At 39.9% G+C, this 20,927-nt stretch overlaps 1 protein-coding gene across 3 annotated transcripts in view; it reads left to right on the top strand.

The window, feature by feature from the left end:
• spata5 (spermatogenesis associated 5) overlaps positions 1 to 20,927 on the top strand; it is a 95,415-nt gene that overhangs the window by 6,170 nt on the left and 68,318 nt on the right. For all 3 annotated transcript variants that reach the window (XM_034309907.2, XM_034309908.2, XM_034309905.2), the window contains exons 8-13: positions 93 to 216; positions 1,757 to 2,012; positions 9,445 to 9,599; positions 13,906 to 14,115; positions 16,520 to 16,573; positions 16,673 to 16,752. In XM_034309907.2, the coding sequence (XP_034165798.2) occupies positions 93 to 216; positions 1,757 to 2,012; positions 9,445 to 9,599; positions 13,906 to 14,115; positions 16,520 to 16,573; positions 16,673 to 16,752 (879 nt within the window). The remainder of the gene's footprint in view (positions 1 to 92; positions 217 to 1,756; positions 2,013 to 9,444; positions 9,600 to 13,905; positions 14,116 to 16,519; positions 16,574 to 16,672; positions 16,753 to 20,927) is intronic.

Genomic DNA, 20,927 nt, shown 5'->3' with positions numbered 1-20,927 from the left:
TTTTATGTGACTTTTGTCATGCTGAGTCCATGATTTGTGTTTGGTGGTGTGTTTGTGTGTGTATGTGTGTGCGCGTGCGTGGTGTTCATCAGGCAGCCGGCGATCATCTTTATCGATGAGCTGGACGCGCTGTGTCCAAAGAGAGAGGGAGCGCAGAACGAGGTGGAGAAAAGAGTGGTCGCTTCATTGCTCACACTCATGGATGGCATTGGATCTGTGAGTCAACTGATCAATCAATGAGCCAGTCAGTTAGCTAACCAGTCACTTAGCCAGCTATCCAGTTAACAAACCATTCACTTAGTCAACCAGTCAGTTGACCAACCAGTCACTTAGCCAGCTATCCAGTTAACCAACCAGTCACTTAGTCAATCAGTAAGTTGACTAACCAGTCACTTAGTCAGCTAGTCAGTTAACCAACCATTCACTTAACCAGCTATCCAGTTAACCAACCAGTCACTTAGTCAGCCAGTCAGTTAACCAACCATTCACTTAGTCAGCCAGTCAGTTAACCAACCAGTCACTTAGTCAACCAGTTAACCGACCAGTCTGTTAGCCAGGCACTCTGTTAATCATCCATTCAGTTAAACAACCAGGCAGTTTACCAACCAATCAGTTAGCCAGCCACTTACCCAGCTAGTCATTTAGCCAGCCATTCAGTTAGTATGCTGGTCAGTTAACCAACCAGTCATTTAGCCAGCCAGTCAGTCACTTATCCAGCTATTCAGTTGGTCAACCAGTCAGTTAGTTTGCCAGTCAGTTAACCAACAAGCCATTTACAAAACTGGTCTGTTAAACAACCAGTCAGCATGCCAGCCAGTCAGTTAGCTAACCATTTAATAAACCAGCCAGCCAGTCAGTTAGCCAACCAGCCAGCCAGTAAGCCAACCAGTCGGTTGGTTTGTCGGTCATAGCAGGTTTGTGTAGAGAGTTGTGTTTCCCTCACGAGCTGGCTCTACGTTATTGCATACACAAAGGTCAGGTCGTATCACACAACTGTCAGACGTCTTGCAAGGAAAAGTGAATTAGAAAGTATTTTTTTATTTAACCAAATTCAGAAGTTATTCACTAAAGCTAGCTAGCTTGTATTAGTTTGCTCTTAAATAAACTAGCTAGCAATACAATGAGTGAATATTTAGGTAATAGGTCTGTAAAATAAGGCATTACAAAAAGCTAGCTGGTTAAGTGCTGTAATTTGACTAGCAAAATGTAAGCAGCTAAATAGCTAGCTAGTAGTTTGTATTTAGCCATTATCACTCTGTAAATCAAGCATTAAGCAAAATGATATTTTAAATAAGACAAATATAAGGAAAATATATTACTTTACAAGCTAAATATTTCCTATATAACTTAGCTAGCTAGGTAGCTGTAAGGCCAGTAGTAGCTAGTAGTAGCAGGAGTAGCTAGTACTAGCTAGTAGTTTGCATTTAGCCATTTTTACTCTGTAAATCAAATGTTAAGCAAAATGATGTATTAAACAAGCTAAATATAAGGAAACAGTATTAATTCACAAATCAAATTTTTCCTACATAACTTAGATAACTAGCTAGCTAGTTATTTAGCGCCTGTAAGGATGACGTCAAGGAAACAACAGCTCTCTGAACATTTTTAATGTAATTTCCCTCAAACAGTGAACACTTAGTGTTTGAATGAAACCTCTCATTTACAAGCCACGTAAAAGGATGCTTTAGATTACTACATAGTATATAGTATGTTTATACTGTATAATGTGTAATTTTAGATCTGTCTCTGCCTGTAGGAAAGTCACAGTGGCTCTCTGCTGGTTCTGGGAGCCACTAACAGGCCTGACGCGTTGGACCCGGCTCTGCGGCGCCCGGGTCGCTTTGATCAGGAGCTGGAGGTGGGTGTGCCGTCAGCACAGGGGCGTATGGATATCTTACACAAGCAGCTGAGCTCCGTCCCCACCGACATCACCACTGAGGAGCTGCAGGAACTAGCTGATGCAGCGCATGGATACGTAGGAGCTGACCTCGCCGCCGTGTGCAAGGAGGCTGGTTAGTTTTACACATCGCATTTGTGTGTGTGTGTGTGTTTACATGCATCTCAGTGTGTGTGTGTGTGTGTGTGTGTGAGCATGTTTACATGCCTTGGAGTATGTTCTGTTTGTTTATGCACATGTGTGTGCACATGTATATTTTCTCTGAGTGTGTGTGTGTGTGTGTGTGTGTGTGTGCGCGCATGTGTGTCTTTGTGTGTGGGTTTTGAGGAAAAACAGAAAAGTCACATCCCTCCTCTTTCTTCCTCTGTTACATCCTTCATTCCTCTCCTCCACTTCTGTGTAGTGGCTACCGCTAACCACCACATAGCAAGACCACCCAAGAGAATCTCACTCACTCTCTCACTCACTCACACACACGCACACACACACACACACACACACACACACTCACTTTTGATGATCAAGTATTTGGGAATTGTACACTGAAGGCATTTTGGAGCTGTCATCAATCAGTAAATACAAAAAAAAAATTATCTCAAGAATATGAAATAAGTGTATGCAAAAGTTTTGGCACCTCATGTCAAAAGATATTTTTTGTTGGTGTGTTTAGATTCCATGGTTCAAAAGGGGCATGGCATCTGTAACATCAGGCGTAGTGAAAGAGGTGTAGCCGGTCAGTTCCAGTGAAAGAGGTGTGTTCACTGGGGGTATCAGTTGCAGTGAAGGAGGCGTGGTCTCTGTGGTTGTCAGTTCCAGTGAAAGAGGCGTGGTCTTTGAGCTGGTCGGTTCCAGTGAAGGAGGCGTGGTCTCTGTGGTTGTGATTTCCAGTGAATCTGTTTTAGTGAAGGAGGCATGGCCTCTGTGTCTCTCCATTTCAGTGAGGGAGACATGGCCAATGTATCGATCAGGCTTGGTGAAGTGGGCGTGGCCTTTGTGCCTATCAAAGCAGTGGAGGCGTGGCTTATGTCTTGTCAGTCTCAATGAAGGAAGTGTGGCCTATGTGCCAGTCAGTCTCAGATAAAAAGGCTTTGCTTGTTTTCCTATCAGGAGGAGGTGGTGCCTCCGCCTCTCAGTAGCACTGAAGGAGGCGGGGCCTCTCTTTCTCTCTCTCTCTCTCTCTCTCTCTCTCTCTCTCTCTCTCTGTGTTTCTCTATATTGTCTCCTTGTATTGTCACATATTGATGCCAGTGCAAGAGTGTGTATATTTCCGGTTGTTTTTTCCTTTAATTTTCCCCTTATGCATACACGCTCAATAATAAACACGTTTTGAAGTAATATCAGTGTTATTCCCCTTTTAGGTAACAATTCCCATGTCATGAAATCACTTCCTGTCCAGATGGATAAAAGAGATAGATGTACCAAACACAAACAAAACTGTTTTCCACGTTAATGTGTCTCTTGAGAGATGTGACAAGGCCAAGACATCCGTGTGTGTCTGTGTGTGTCTGTGTGTGTGTGTGTGTGTGTGTGACTTCTTTTACATCCTGTCATTACTGTACAGTCAGCAGTCCCGAGCACAGATACTTCTCCCTCACGTTAATGCTGTGTGTGTGTGTGTGTGTGTGTGTGTGTGTGTGTTGGATAAAATTACTTTGCACTCAGCATTCCGGGCAGCTCAAATGCCACACATTCACTGAAATTGAACCCTGGATCAATACACACTGCCCTCTAAATGACCCTGTACACACACTCGGCCCACACTGTACACACACTCCACACGCACACACACTGTCAGCGCCTCCAGCAGTGTGATGCTCATCTCTGGCTTCTGCAGTGCTTTATTATACAGATGTGTGTGTGAGAGAGAGAAATGTGGAAGTGAACTTTGGCGTTGGTCATAAATTGGGTTAGTGAGTGTTTACGTGTGGCCGCTTTCCTTATAAAGCACTTTTTCCTTTTAAAGCGCCAAGGCTTTCTGCCGGTCTCGTGTTTATAAAATCCGGAAACGTTCCTCTCCTCCTCCTCCGGCTAATGGCAGGCTCCGGAAAAGAGGGATCTCTCCAGCTTTTTTTTTTTTTTTTTCCCTCCTTTTTTTAGGGTGGGTATTATTCTTTTGAGCATGCAGCTTTAACCCAGCTGTTGAGGAGTGTAAATACAGGTGTGCGAGGGAGAAGCTCCGGAAAAGGTGCACACCATAATGAAAACGTTCCTGTCTTTTTTTTTTATACCTCTCTTTCTTTTCTTGTTTCCTACTTCTTTTCTTTTCAAGCATGGCGTAACGGCTGAACTATCTTTGGCTTTTGGTTCTGAGGAAGCGAGAGTTTCTCCAAAGGTCAGAGATGCTAAATCTCAGATTGACCTTTTCAAGACGTTGTCAGCACACACACACACACACACACACACACACACACACACACACACACACACACACACACACACCTGTGTGAGCAGGTGAAGAGTCCTTTTAGAGTCATGGTGATTTTCATATGGGGTTGTCGTGTTTGCACATCACAGTCCTCATCGAAATAACATAAGAGAAGATGTTTTTATAACTCTGACACAGTAATGGTGTGTGATTACTTACAAACATTCTCATATCAATCGTTTCCTAATATTTTATTAGGAATGTAGTGTTGTGCTTTCTTTCTTTCTTTCTTTTTGTTTCATACTCATAGTCTTCATAATCATTTTTTTTCTTTCTTTCTTTCTTTCTGTTTAATACTTTCTCATAGTCTTCATAATTCTTTCTTTCTTTCTTTCTTTCTTTTGGTTTGTTACAGTCTCTTTCTTTCTTTCTTTCTGTTTCATACTCTCTCATAGGCTTCATAATTTCTTTCTTTCTTTGTTTCTTTCTTTTTGTTTTCTTTTTGTTTCATACTCTCTCTTCATAATTTCTTTCTTTCTTTCTGTTTCATACTCATAGTCTTCATAATCATTTTCTTTCTTTCTACCTATCTATCTATCTATCTATCTATCTATCTTTCTTTCTTTCTTTCTGTTTCATACTCTCTCATAGTCTTCATAATTTTTTCTTTCTTTCTTTCTTTCTTTGTTTTGGTTTGTTACAGTCTCTTTCTTTCTTTCTTTCTTTCTTTCAATCTTCTTTTTCTTTCTTTGTTTCATACTCTCTCACAGTCTTCATAATTTCTTTCTTTCTTTTTTCTTTCTTTCTTTCTGTTTCATACTCTCTCACAGTCTTCATAATTTTTTCTTTCTTTCTTTCTTTCTGTTTCATACTCTCATAGTCTTCATTCTTTCTTTCTTTCTTTCTTTCTGTTTCATACTCTCTCACAGTCTTCATAATTTCTTTTTTTCTTTTGGTTTGTTAGTCATATTCTTTCTTTTCTTTCTTTCTGTCTTTTTTTCTGTTTAATTCATACCCAATCTTTCATTCTTTCTCGCTTTCTTTCTGTTTGTTTTTCATACTCTTACCTGTCCTAACCTCAACTTCAAGATTCTATACAATAATAATAATAATTGATAATACTATGATATAATCAATAATAATATAATTATAGTTAGAATCCTCCCCACACTCTTTACCTGTGTGTATGTGCGATGAACAGACCAGGTGAGAACTTCATGACTCTTCTATATGAAGGCCCTTTTTTTTCCCCCCGACTCTATTTTTAAACCTGCCTAATTGGATCCATGCCTCTAATGCCAACCATACATCTTTCTTTCCCCCCCTCCTTTCCCCTCCTCTCTCATTTCCTATCAGTATGAAAGAGTGCAGTGTTGGCCCTAATTTGGCCGAGTGGGATGTTTTGCAAATGTTCGTCTTCGCTTCTTGGAATTGAGGCCCGGTGTCCAGCGTCATTTAGGATGCAGCTGCACCTCAGCCATGCAGGAGAGAGAGAGAGAGAGAGAGAGAGAGATATGAATAGAGGACAGGAATCCACATTTGGTTTACATTAGTGTGTGTATCTCTCTCTCTCTGGCACACACGCCACACGACTACAGCATCGGATGTTTTTCTTAACCAAATGAATAAAATGAGGAATAGCCCAAGGGAGTGGGGAAGTGTTTCTCTCTCTCTTTCTCTCTCTCTCTCTCTCTCTCTCGCTCTCTCTCTCTGTTATTACTTTACTGTTGAGTATATTATCAGTGGTATAGTGGTCCAGTTAATGACATCATCAGCTGTTCAATGAGGTTCTTGTTTTTTTGGGTTCTGAGTGTTGTGGTTAGGTAGACCAACAAATCTTCAATTTCTAGGCATATCATGGGTGTTTTTAAAAAAAAAAAAAAAAAAAAATTATTTATTTAATTAATTAATTTAATTATTTTTTTTTTCCAGGGCCCAAAAATCCCATTATTGATTCATGAATTACTTGTGTGTGGGTTTCTCATTGTGTTGTAGATATTTGTATCGCTACTTCTGACATTTGGTTGGCTTTGCGTGGTTCAAATCCCTATTTCTGGGTTTTGGGGGTTTTTACACCTGATCGAACCTCTTAGAGAGTTTTCACACATATTAGTCCATTTGTAGAGTTTAAATCGGATCCAAATGCCTACATTAAAGTGCTGTAAATCGTGGTGCTTTGTGAGTGTCTGGGTTGTTTTGGGTTTGGGAGATTCGTAGGTGCTTGGACCCCTTAACTCCAGGACTCTGAGATGTTTCTGTGTTTGAACTTTGGCCTTTGGTGGATTGCTGCTGTTAATATCCCCTGAAGTCTAGGAAGTCTAGGGTTTTATGTTGATTAATAGTGTTTGACGTTCTAGGTGTCTTCTTTGGGTGTTTGGGTTCTTTAGATATGAATGATCTTTGGGTGTGTTGTAGGGGTTAGGTGCCTCAAGACTGGGGTTTGAGTTTGTATTTATGGTGTTTGGACCCCTCACATCTGAGACTTTGGGCAGTTTATTGGGGTTTGGACCTCCTAGTTCTGGGATTTACGTGTTTAGAAGGTGCTGTTTTTGTGTATTTGGACCCTGTAAGTGTGTGGCTTTTGAGTATTTAGTCCACTTGAATGGTGGTTATTCTTCATATTTGGGTGATTTGAAGTTGAGTCCTTCAGATTGGGGTTCTGGGCTTTTTGGGGTGTTTGAACCCTTCAGTTTGAGCTTTTTGGTTTATGGAAGGTGCTTGGCATGGTTAAATCACAGATTCTGAGTAGCTTTTGAATGTTTGGACCTTTAGGTGGTTTGGACCTTTTAGTTTGATATTCTGGGTGTTATTATCTATGGTATTATCCATGGTGTTTGGGTGTTTTATGGGTGGTTGTTCCATCAAGATTAAAGGTTTGGGTTTTGGGTTGTTTTGTGGTGTCTGTACCGTTTCAAGTCTGGGGCAGTGAGCAGTTTATTGGTGTTTGGATCTCTGAAGTTGGTGGGAGTTTCTGCTTGGGGTTATTTGTGATTTTGGGCTGTTTTGAAGGTTTTGGGTCACTTAAGACTGGGGTTCTGGGTTTTTGGGGTGTTTTGAAGTCTGGGGTTTTCTCAGCTTTCTATGTATTTGAGGTTATGTGAGTGTTTGGTCTGGGTTCCTAAGTTGTGTAGACACTCACTGCTTATTTTGTAAGTATTTTGGGGGGTTTTGTTTGCTAACTCTGTGTTTGTGTATGTTTTATAGGTGTTTGGATCCCTTATATTTTTGATTCTGACTGTATCTGACCTCTTACCCCAGGAGTTCTGGTTGTTTTGTGGATTTGGACTTACGGAAATCAGGTTTTCTGGACCTTTGTGGTTGTTGGAGACCTTTTTTGTTGTTTTTTTTGTTGTTGATTGTTTCACTCTTGGGTTCTGGGAGTTTTTAGATACCTTAAATCTGATTTTTGAATGTTTCATGTTTGGACTTATTATGTTTTAGGGTGTTTTGTGGGTGTCTTGACCCCATAAGGCTGGGATACAACACTTATGACTCATGTTTGGAATCATAAGCTTTATGCTTGAGCATTTTTAACATATATATGTGTAAGAGAAGTGTTTTCCCAAATTCCCAAAAATGTGTTTCCCAAAAATTCAGTTCAAACTGGTGCTAGTACACACATACACTGATTCAGGTCCAGTCAGGCCTCTGTATTCATGTACAGAGACAGAAAATGTGAATAAGTGGATAGAGAGACAGAGGGAGAAAAAAAGAGCACGTAGGAGAGAGGCTCAGTGTCCCTCAGGGTTCCTCTCCAGAACAAACTGACCTTCTTGGCTCGGACCGCGAGTGTCTGTGCTTTAGGAATCTGTGTTTTATGTAAACAGGATGTAATACTGTCTAATCATAAATCCTCCTGCAATTCCAGCCAGCAGCACGAAAGGAAGCCTCGCGGCTGTGTGTGTGTGTGTGTGTGTGTGTGTGTGTGTGTGTATAAGGTGAAAAAAAAAAAAGACTTGATAGAAGACAAGCGGTGTCCTTATAGGGCCGTGAGTGCAGGTTAACAGTAATAAAGCATTATTATTTGTTAGAACATCTTTCAGAACCTTTCAACTTTATATTCTGCATTATTTTTAAACTACATTTATTTCAAAACATTTGGATCTTTATCTTTAGAACTATTTTAATGATTTTTTTTTTCTGTTTTTTTTTTTTTTTTTTTTTTTTCGGGGTTATATCCAGCACCTTTTCTTTATCGTAACTTGGTGTACTTTTTTTTTTTAACTTTATAAAGATTTATTTATAGGTCTTTTGTATTTTTATAAGATTTTGATCTCTTTCGTTTTAATTCAGAATTTTTTCAGCTTTATCCTTAGCAGCAACTTTTAGATTGGCATTCTTTCAGATTTCTCTTTGCCATAGCTTTTTATTAGCCCATTTTCATCTTTCCATCCTGTAGCATTACTTCCGATTATGTTTCAGTATAGTTTTCAGCATTAGCATTATTTTTTTTTTTTGCTTTTGAATCTCTTTGCTTGCAGCTTTGTAGTGATAATTTTTGTCCTCATCTTCCTTTTCCTAGAATGTCAGTCTCACAATTATGCGTTCTCGCTTTTCTGTCTTCTCCCTGTCAGATTTCCCGTCGCTCGCTTTTGTGATTAATTTTAAATCTGTGCACATGGAAGTAACTTTAAGAAGCATCTCATCTCATCTGAGGTGTGAAAGTGGATAAAGAGAAGACAGGATGGAAACAGTATTGGGTTTAACTGATGAGTGCGTGTTCACATTTCCTTTTGTTGTTAGGAACGTGTGTGTGTGTGTGTGTGTGTGTGTGTGTACTTGCCTCAGTCTTTCTTTACTTCTTTCTGTCCATCTCTTAAACATGCACTCTTTTCACCTCTGTCTCGATGAAAGAAGTAGTGTGAGCAGGAGGAAAGGTGTTGATGGATTGGCCTGAATGGGCAGGATTATAGCAAGTGTTTTGGGAATGTGCACGCGAAAGAGAAATGCGTTCGTGTACGGATGGCCTGCGGTGAAAGGAGACATGGATGGATGGATTTATTTGTTCAGTCACACACATGGCATTTCATTTGAATAAAATACAAATCCAATAGCGAAGCAAAGGGAACTATGGCTCTTTTAATTCCAAATCTTTGTGTGTGTGTGTGTGTGGTGTGTGTGTGTGTGTGTGTGTGTGTGTGTATGTGTGTGGTACATTATCGTTTTTTTTCCCTCTCTTCAGGGCTCCATGCGTTGAGAAGAGTGCTCTCCTCCACTCCAGGCATCTCTGACAATGACCTGATGGACAGAGTGAAGGTCACGACCTCTGACCTCCGACTGGCCATGACTCAAGTTAAACCCAGCGCCATGAGAGAAGTGGCCATCGATGTGCCGAAGGTGAGATGAATGAATGAATGAATGAATGAATGAATGAGTGAACTGATTATTAGTGGGTGAAAGTGTGAATGAATAAGTAAAAACAGACCATCAGTGAAATATACTGTGAACCATAAAGAACTGTGTAAATGAGTGAAAATGCAAATGAACGAGTGAATGTATGAACGATTGAGTGAATAAGTGAGCATGTGATGGAATGATGGTGAGGAGTGAACATATGAATGAAGTGAATGAGTGAAAATACAAATGGAGAAGTGAACATAAAGGAATATATAAGTGAAGACAGGGACAACAGTGTATGAACCATTAAGAAATGAGTGAAAATAGGAATGAATGAATGAATGAGTGAATGTGGTGAGGAATGAGTGAAATGTAAGAACAAATGACTGAATGAGTGAAAGTATGAATGCATGAATGTGAGTGAGTGAGGGAATGAAGATATGACTAAATAAAATAACGAGAGAACACACAAACGAAGAAGTGAATGAGTGAATATACAAATGAATGAGTAGAAGTATGAACTGAAGAATGAACAAATTATTATTAATGAATACAAAAGAGTGAATAGGTGAAATTATGAAGAAACAAGTTTCTTTTTGAATGATTAATTAAGTCTATAAACGAATATAAATGAAGTGAACATCGAAATGAATGAGTGAATGAGTAAATGTGTGAATACAGAAGTGAAGAAGGGACTACACGAATGGAGAAGTGGAGAAGTTTATTTACAAATGAACAAGCGAACATACAGTATGAACCCAGGAATGAAGGAGTGAACGTATGAATGCACGGATAACGAGTGTGAATGAGTGAATTAGTGCAAAGGAATGAGTGGGTGAAAGTATGAAGAAACAAGTGAATTTTTGAATGATTAAATGAGCCTATGAATAAGTGAAGGAGTAACTATAAATGAATGAGTGAATGAATGTATTATCGTATGCAAAAAAATGAACGGGTGAAAGTACAAAGAAATAAGTGAATATTTGAACGATTAAGGGAGTCTGTGAATGAATATGTAAAGGAGTGAACATATAAAATGAATGAGTAAAGATGAACAATGAAGTGAAAGAGGGAAGATACCAATTTGGGAAGGGGTTAATTTGCAAATTACAGAGCGAACATCCAGCATGAACACAGCATGAGTGAACGTATGAATGCCCAATTAAAGGATGGTGAACGAGTGCAAAAGAATGAATGGTGAAAGTACTAAGAGCCAAATGAAGATATGAATGAGTAAGTGAACATATGAATGAATAAGTAAAGGAATTCATGTGGAAATGAGTGAGAGAATGAGTAAATGTGAATAAAGATGTGGAAATGAATGAGTGAAGGAACTGAGGTGCAAATTAGTGAACATTTTGAAAGCAAGAATGAGTGAATGTGTGAATCACCAATGGAATGAATGCAAAAGAGTGAATGGGCGAAAGTATGAACAAAACATGATGTAAGGAACAACTGAGTGAGTGAACATATGAATGAATTAATAAAGGAGAGAGAGTTAAGAGCGAGAGAGAGAGAGAGAGAGAGAGAGAGAGAGAGTAAAGGAACAAATTAATGAGTGAATTTATGAACCTGTTAATGATTTAGGGAACGAGTGAACACATGAATGCATGAGTGAATGAGTGTGTGTGAGTAAAAGTATGAACAAGTCACTGAATGTACAAACCACATGAACGAGTGAATGAATGAATGAGTGAATGAGTGAATGAACGAGTGAATGAGTGAGTGAATGAATGAATGAATGAATGAATGAATGAAAAAAATGAGTGAATAAGTTGTACAAGTACAAGTGATGAAGTGAACTGTGTGTGTGTGTGTGTGTGTGTGTGGGTGTGTCTCTGTCTCTATTTATGGACATTTTACACCTCACACCTGCAGAGAGAAGGCAGGACACACACACACACGCAGACGCCAGGGCCTTGTATGCTGAATGGAGACTGGAAGAAGGGATGTGTTTTGGTGGGGGATTTTATGTGTACAACACACAAGCATCCTGCCGTGTGGTCTCTCTGTGTGTGTGTGTGTGTGTGTGTGTGTGTGTGTGTGTGTGTGTGTGTGTGTGTGTGTAACCATACAGGAAGAGGCTCTCGCATCATCCTGCCACTAATTGGAATCAGGTTGTCGTGGCGATGTGTCGCCCGGAGCAGTGCAGCTTTGCTTCCTGCTTTGGACCGAGATCAGCATAACACATGCAAACAAACAGAGAGAGAGAGAGAGAGAGAGAGAGAGAGAGAGAGAGAAGGGAGGGACAGACAGACATAGGAACATGGATGGATAACAAAATGGGAGCATAAGATAGGGAAAGAATTGGAGAGAAGATAGTGTTGAGGAAGAGAGAGACGCAAGGAAATCAGCAGTGGAGAAAGCAAAGGACAGAGGAAGATCGAGAATGATGAAATAAACAGAGTGAGAAAACGAGGGATCGAGGAAGAGGAAATAAATGATAAAGGAAAGACAGATATTGGGGGCTAGACCAGGAAAGAAAAACGGGATGGAGAGCAAAGGAATAAGAGAAATGCATAAATAAAAAGAGGAGAGCGACAGGTAGAGAGGTGAAAGAGGGGATGGTGAGGATAGAAAGGGAAAGAAGAGGAATGAAAGAAAATGGGAATGAGAGAGAGAGAGAGAAGTGAAGGATAGAGAGAGAGGAAGGCTGATGAGTTCCAGCAGTGCTGATCAGATCCAGATGAGCTTCGACATTCATTTCTCATCTTTATATAAGAAACTTCCTCTGTGTGTGTGTGTGTGTGTGTGTGTGTGTGTGTGAGAAAGATGGGGAGAGAGAGAGAGAGAGAGAGAGAGAGAGAGAGAAACACCATGTGCGCTAGCAAAATTGTATATGTAATGGTCTCTCAGTTTGGTCCTGAAGGATCCCCAGCAATTCTGTGTGTGTGTGTGTGTGTGTGTGTGTGTGTGTGTGTGTGTGTGTGTGTGTGTGTGTGTGTGTGAAATTTACATGATGTTTCCTGACTGTAGTCTGTAAGGCAAGACATGTTTGATGTCCAAAGTATGCTTTTTTTTTCGTTTTAAAAATGGAAACTTTTATCCTTAGGATGATGTGATTTAATTATCTGTCCAATCTGATTAATGTGTGTGTGAGGCGGTCTGGGAAAACCCATCAGACGTCGCAGCAGCTGAATTCAGGAAAACGTTTTTAAAAAAATGCCAGAAAATTGGGTTTGCACCAAAATTGAGTTTTTCATCCAATAATAGAGTTTGACCCCTCAGATTTAAGAAAGCATAAATACACACTCGTGAGTCACATTATTAGGAACACCTGTACACCTGCAGTTATCTAATCAGCCAATCGGGTGATAACAGCTGAATGCTTAAATCATGCAGATACAGGTTTAAAAAAAAAACCAAATGAAACACTACCACTCTTCACACCTGTTGTGAGCAGAAAAGCACCTCAAATCGCACAACATGTTAAAACTTGGGGTGTAGAAGTAGAAGAGCTCATCAGTTTCACTCCTGTCAGCCGAGAAGAGGAATCTGAGGCACCATATCAGGACAGTTGAAGACTGGAAAAACATTCCCTGGTCTGATGAATCTCAATTTCTGCAGATTTCTAGACTCTGAATTTGCCGTCCTGAATCCATGGACCCACTTTCCAATCCATGGCCCCATACAGTATAGGCTGGTGGTGGTTGTGTAATGGTGTGGGGAATGTTTTCTTGGCACACTTTGTGCTCCTTAACACCAATCAAGCATCATTTGAATGCCACAGTCTACCCGAGTAGTTCTGCTGACCACGTGCATCCCTTTATGGCCAAAATTTCCTCTTATAACGGCTACTTCCACCATGATAAAGCGCCAGGTCACAAAACACGAGTTGTGTCAGAGTAGTTCCCGGAACGTGAACATGATTGCTCAGTGTACTCAGCAGTTTTACGGTTTTCATCTTGGCTAAATAAATAGTTAAGTGCCTTGCTAACAGTTGACGAGTGTAGCTAGAAGGCTAAGCAAATTCCATCTATAAATCTCCCGACGTCAAAATCTGCTATTTGTTATTTTGAGGAAATAGAGTTGTGTTTTTTTTTTCCTTTTAAAAGTTATTGGGTTTTAATAAATTGAAAATGGATGGAGAAATCAATGCAATTTCGCATGCAGCTTTTGAACGTGAAGCTTAAAAGGGAAAGTCTATTGCATAATTGGCAAGCCTAATAATCTTGTTAAGTGAACCGGATTTGGCCCATGGGTCCCTGTTTGCCTGCAGATCTGAAGTGAGTAGAAAAATGGAGGGGTTTTCTGCTTTCATAGCAATGCTCTGTGTGTGTGTGTGTGTGTGTGTGTGTGTGTGTAGGTGTGTTGGAGTGATGTAGGAGGGATGGAGGATGTGAAGCTAAAGCTGAAGCAGGCTGTCGAGTGGCCGTTGAAGCATGCCGAGGCATTCTCTCGGCTCGCCGTAACGCCCCCGAAAGGTGTGCTGCTGTACGGACCACCTGGATGCTCCAAGACCATGATTGCAAAAGCGCTTGCTAACGAGAGCAAACTCAACTTCATCGCCATCAAGGTAAAGTATTTGTGTAGGTGTGTGTACGTGTAGTCAGCGTTTCTGTTGGCACAGTACACAGAAGCCACACCTCCTTCACTGGGACTGGCACAGTACACAGAAACCACACCTCCTTCACTGGGACTGGCACAGTACACAGAAACCACACCTCCTTCACTGGGACTGGCACAGTACACAGAAACCACACCTCCTTCACTGGGACTGGCACAGTACACAGAAGCCACACCTCCTTCACTGGGACTGGCACAGTACACAGAAGCCACACCTCCTTCACTGGGACTGGCACAGTACACAGAAACCACACCTCCTTCACTGGGACTGGCACAGTACACAGAAACCACACCTCCTTCACTGGGACTGGCACAGTACACAGAAACCACACCTCCTTCACTGGGACTGGCACAGTACACAGAAGCCACACCTCCTTCACTGGGACTGGCACAGTACACAGAAGCCACACCTCCTTCACTGGGACTGGCACAGTACACAGAAACCACACCTCCTTCACTGGGACTGGCACTGTTCACAGAGGCCACACCTCCCTTACTGAGACTCAAACAAAATACACAGAAGCCACACCTCCTTTACTGGGACTGGCACAGAACACAGAGGCCACACCTCCCTTACTGAGACTCAAACACAATACACAGAAGCCACACCTCCTTTACTGGGACTGACGCACTGTTCACAGAGGCCACGCCTCCCTTACTGAGACTCAAACACAATACACAGAAGCCACACCTCCTTCACTGGGACTGGCACAGTACACAGAGGCCACGCCTCCCTTACTGAGACTTGAACACAGTTTGCCTCATTTACTAAAACTGTCAGTCACATAGGCCACACCTCCTTTACTGAGATTGACAGGTACATAACTTCACCTCCTTTATTGGGACTGACAGAGACAGATCACAGAGGCCACGCCTCATTTAATGTCACTGATGGCCCCAGAGGCCACGCCTCCATGGATGTTTTCCAAACCACACACTATTCGTTATGCATGTGCTCATGGGTTTGATACACATTTATATTTCACCTTCTTTCAAACACCACAGAGAGACCCTAAGTAGGGAATATGGTGTGATTTAGGACACAGCATGTGTTTAAAGTCAGAGAGAGATGGACAGATTGTCTTTCTCTGTCTTTCATCCTCTCGGTCTCTCCTTCCTGCCCGATACGATTGACAGCAGTTCAGTCGCACTCCTTTGACCTTCGTGACCTTGTGTTTGTCATTCTCATTCATCACAAACACACACGCACAGCCGATACTTCCGATGGCCTCCCACAGTGTTGTCAGGGCCTGAGTGAGGAAGATTGATCAGCAATCTGTGTGTGTGTGTGTGTGTGTGTGTGTGTGTGTGTGTGTGTGTGTGAGAGAGAGAGAGAGAGGGGCTGGTTCACTGTGTGTGATGAAAGAGTTCCAAGGTGAACAGTAGCAAACAGGAAATGAGCCTCTGTGTGTGTGTGTGTGTGTGTGTGCGTGTTTAGCTTGGCATCTCCCATGTCATTTGTACAATGGGTAATAGTTGTGGTGTGGCTTAAGAGATCATGTGATTAATGGGGATGAAAACACTTTCCTGTGTTGGAAAACTTTAAAGTTACGTTTTTCACCACTGACTTTTACAAAGTGCTGACACAGGCGTCTTCCAAATGCTAAATAAATGTCTTATCACAGAGAACATCACCATATCATCAGTTACAGCAATTATAAACAGTATGTAGCTATGGAAACGTACAGCTTTAGCCCTGGTGCCGTGGTAACCTAGCGAGGGTCTTCTAGTCCATCCGGGACTGTGTGATTGGTTGTCAGTCTTGAATGATGTCATCTCGTCAGTCGTCTTAAGAAGATTTTACAAACACAGGAATTGGATGGATGTATAACCATTCAGATTTCCTTCTGACCGCTTCCCATTAGGATGTGTAGTAAATAAAAGCTAAACCAGATAAGTGCTTAGAGGCTAGGGCTCAAGTGCTTAAGGCTGAAGAGAGGCTGGAGACTGAGAGTCAGCTGTGTATGTGTGTGTGTGTGTGTGTGTGTCTGTCTCTCTGTCTAAGTAAAGTGTCTTGTCTGTGTGTGCTCAAAGATGCGAGACAGAGGAGACATGCTTGACGTGGGAGTTGAGAGGTGTGTTTGTGTGTGTGTGTGTGTGTGTGTGTGTGTGTGTGTGTGTGTGTGTGTGTGTGTGGAGACTGTGTGTCTTTATCTGAAGTGCGTGAAGTGAGGTGTGTTGAAAAGCAGGAGAGCAGGACAGGAAATGAGTTGGAGAGAGAGACAGCAAGAAGGGGACAGAGAGACAGAGCTGACATCTCTCCCTCTCTCTCTCTCTCTCTCTCACACACACACACACACACACACACACACACACACACACTTCACAGTGTTTTTTTTCTTCTTGTGTTTCAGGGTCCTGAGTTACTAAGTAAATACGTCGGCGAGTCTGAGCGAGCCGTGAGGGAGGTCAGTGGATTGTGTGTGTGTGTGTGTGTCTGTGTCTGAGTGTGTGAGTGAGTGTTTTGGTGAGTGCTGTTTAATCCGGTTTATGTTTTTGATGTTTAGGTTTTCCGGAAAGCGCGGGCCGTGGCTCCCTCCATTGTTTTCTTTGACGAGATCGATGCTCTGGCTGTAGAAAGGAGCAGGTATGCGTTCACACAGTATAACACACACTATAGGTATAATCTCACACACTATAGCTGTAATGTCACACACTATACACCAGTTTTTAAACCAGTTTCATGTATAAAAAGTTAACACACGACAAACTAGTTTCTTAAATAGTGTTCATTGCAATTGGAAATTCTTATAAACTGCAACTTGATTACACACTGATTACACAAAAATCTGCTTAAAGGGTTTTAAAAATGGTACAACAAACTTACAGAAACTTTCTCTGATGTCAATTATACACAATAAATCGCTTACACACAATCAGGTTCATATATTTTGATCACTTCACATAAAAAGCCCCGTAAACACAACAAAAGGTTTCACAAGCAAATCTCTTATAACACAATAAACCATTTCCACATGTAGAACAATGAACCAGTTCGTATTTGAACAGGTTCAGATTTGAACCTGTTTGTTATCAAACCAGTTCACCAAATCATTTCCACATACAAAATTCTTACACACAACACTCTTAAAACAAACCCGATGTAGTTTCAACAGCCTCAAGTATAATCGCTTGTATTTATAAACCACTTATATCATATAAATTCTTGATTCTGATTGGTCAAAAGGTTTCATTTTCTATAGCAGCAGTACTGTGTACACTAATACTGCGATAGTATCTGTGAGGCAAATCACAGGTTTATATTAATGCACTTGTTCTAATGCGTTTCTATAACAACATACAGCTCGCGCATGGCGGACGCTCCACGTAAACAAATTAAATGAACTTGTGTAATTGTTGGTACAGTAAAGATATTTTTAGATAGACAGATCTAAAGACAGTATTTAAACATATTACAATAAACCAATTTTGTGCATTAAGCAGTCTTTCTTTGTCACATATACATTACCGCACAGTGAAATTTATTTATTTATTTTTTTTGCATATCCCAGCTTGTTAGGAAGCTGGGGTCAGAGCGCAGGCTCTGCCCCTGGAGCAGATAGGGGGTAAGGGCCTTGCTCAAGGGCCCAACAGTGGCAGTTTGGTAGTGCTGGGGCTTGAACCCTCAACCTTCTGGTCAGTAACCCAGAGCCTTAACCGTTGAGCTGTTTTGAATATAAACTACATATAAACTGCTTATATACAGAGTTACGTCTACCTTGATTCTGTCCCCGCTGACCCCCCTCCCCCACACACCCTGCGTCTTCTGTCCCTGTTTGCTTGCCACTTTCCTTATATGGTCAAAACTTCTTTGGTTCCCTCGCTGATCGTTTCCACCTGTTGTTTGTTCCCCGTGTTTAGTTTGTGTATACATACCCTCAGTGTTTTCTTGTGCGGTTGCGATGCCTTGCGTATTCATATGAATTTTTAAGATGTGGTTTTTTCCTCGGTCTAGTTTTTGTTCCTAGTCCCTTGTGTTTACCTTCCTCTGGTGTTGACCCTGGCATGTCTGTCTGGCTTTTGATTATGGATTGCCCCTCAGTGTTTTACCAACCGGTGTTTTGACCCCTGCTTGGTGTCCCGGCAATGATTACTAGAATCACCCAAATAAACACTTTGAATATACACTTAAATCCTGTACCACAGTCCCATACATACAATAAAGCACTTTTAGGAAGGGCAAGTTTTGGGTATAAATCACTCCAATACACAAAAGTAGTGTTTCAGGTCTAACAGGGTGTATATGTGTAGGAAGTGATTTATACCTGAAACGTTTTTTTTTTGTTATTTATTACGTGCAACAAATCAGCTTTAGGTGTGAACAACAAATTAAATTGTATATTGTATGTACAGGCAAAAACAGCTAATCCTTACTCATAATGTCTTACCCACAAACCAGTGATAAACCAGAAAACCAAGGCTGAAGAAACAACAAATGCCTTTCAGATAAACCAGTAACAGGTCTGACTTTTGTTTTTCTAGTTTTGAATAAACCAGGAAAATCATTATAAACCAGTTTTGGATGTAAACCTGGACACAATAAACTGGTTTCTAATCTAAACTGGTTATACACAATAAATCAGTTTTAGTTTTAAATGCATTATAAGCCAGTTTTGGATGTAAACTTGTTAAACAAAGTAAACCAGTTTCAGATCTAAAATTCTTGTACACAGTTAAACCAGTTTTTATATCTAAACGCTTTATACACAGTAAACGATATAAATATAAACCAGTTTCGAATCTTAACATTACACAGTACAAATTAAACCAGTTTCACATATATACAGAATATACCAGTTTCAGATGTAAACTTGTAATAAAAAATAAACCAGGTTCAGATGCACTTAAACAACTTATACACAAAAACCTGTTTCAGATATCAACGTTAAACACTTGGTATAAACCTGTTCTATAAAATAAACCAGTTTAATGTATATATCTATCCTTGTATACAGTAAATCAGTTTAATATCTGAACTCCTTATACTCAGTAAACTAGTTTCAGTTCTAAACTCATTATACACTGTAACCAGTCTCTTATATATGCTTATTATAAATGATCAGTTTCTGATCTAAATTTATTATGCACAATAGACCAGTTTAAGGTCTAAACATGTTATGCACAAATAAACCAGTTTCCTATCTCAAATTGTTATATACAGTAAACCAGTTTCAGATATATACACAATAATCCAGTTTCAGATCTAAACTTGTTATACACAACAAACCTGTTTCAGATCTATATACCGTAAACCAGTTTCAAATCTGAACTTGCTATTCACAATAAAACGATACATTCATTATACAGAATAAACCAGTTTCTGATCTAAACTTGTTATACACAGTAAAAAGGATTCAGCTCTATATTCATTAAAAACATTAAGCCAGACTTAGATCTAAATTCAATATACACAACAAACAAGTTTCAAATCTAAACTTGTTATACACAAGAAACCTGTTTCAGATATGTACATAGTAAACCAGATTCAGATATAAACTTATACAAATTAAGTCTTAAATCTAAATTAATTAAAATCGGCAAAACAGACATAGATCTAAATTTACTCTACAAACTAGTTTCAGATCTAAACTCCTTATACACAATAAACCAGTTACAGACCTAAACTTGTTGTACACGATTAAACATGTTATATATAATAAACCAGAATTAGAACATGAGAACATGAACATATTATTCACGATAAATCACTTTTAGATTGAAGCAGCTTATAGATAATGAACCAGTTTCAGATATAAATGTTATACACAGAAAACCAGTTTCAGATCTAAACTCATTATGCACAATAAACCAGTTTCAGATCTAAACTCATTATGCACAATAAACCAGTTTCAGATATAAACATTATACAAAGTAAACCAGTTTCAGATCTAAACTCATTATACACAGTGAACCAGTCTTGTATCTAATCTTGTTATACTTGATAAACCAGTTTCAGTTTTAAAACTGGTTTATGTTAAGTTTAGATCTAAACTCCTTATACCCAATAAACCAGTTTCAGATCTAAACTTGTTATACTCAGTAAACCAGTTTTAGATCTATACCCGTTATAAACAACAAACCAGTTTCAATAACATTGTTATAGTTATACACAGCAAAGAAGTTGTAGATGTAAATGAGTTTCAGATTCAAACACAATGAACTCCTACATAAAAATCACAAATAAATTTATATAACTCACAATAAACCAGTTTGACATGTAAACCACCTGTAGACAATAAACCAGTCTAATTCTGAATGTTAGTACTTCATTATTGATTTATATGTGAATTCAAATAAAAAATAAAATTATTAAATGAAGGCCTGATTAAAATATACAACATTCTATATAGATTCTATAAAGATCTATTTTTTTTGACACACACACACACACACACACAAGCAGAAACATCTGTGCAGTAGAGACACGTACACACACAAGCATGTCTTTGTTTCCGTGGAGACAGATGGAGGAGAGAGTGGAATGGGGCATACTTCCTGTCCTCTGTGTGTGTGTGTGTGTGTGTGTGTGTGTGTGTGTGTGTGTGTGTGTGTGTGTGTGTGTAATAATGTAATAATGTATGCCTTAATAATGTAGGCTGTTTTTTTTTTGTTTTTTTTTAAGTGTGCTTCATTCTGGTGCATGAAATCCTGCACATTACTTTTTACATAACCATTTTACTATCCTACCAGGATTGGCAAGATAGGAATATCCTATTCGAGTACACTTTATTCTAGTGCACACTATGCTGTTACATACTCCAG

The sequence above is a fragment of the Pangasianodon hypophthalmus genome, chromosome 13 (assembly GCF_027358585.1).
Source record: "Pangasianodon hypophthalmus isolate fPanHyp1 chromosome 13, fPanHyp1.pri, whole genome shotgun sequence".
Classification (NCBI taxonomy): Eukaryota; Metazoa; Chordata; class Actinopteri; order Siluriformes; family Pangasiidae; genus Pangasianodon; species Pangasianodon hypophthalmus.
Note: the sequence above shows the minus strand (reverse complement) of the source record. Positions and strands in the feature narration are given on the sequence as shown.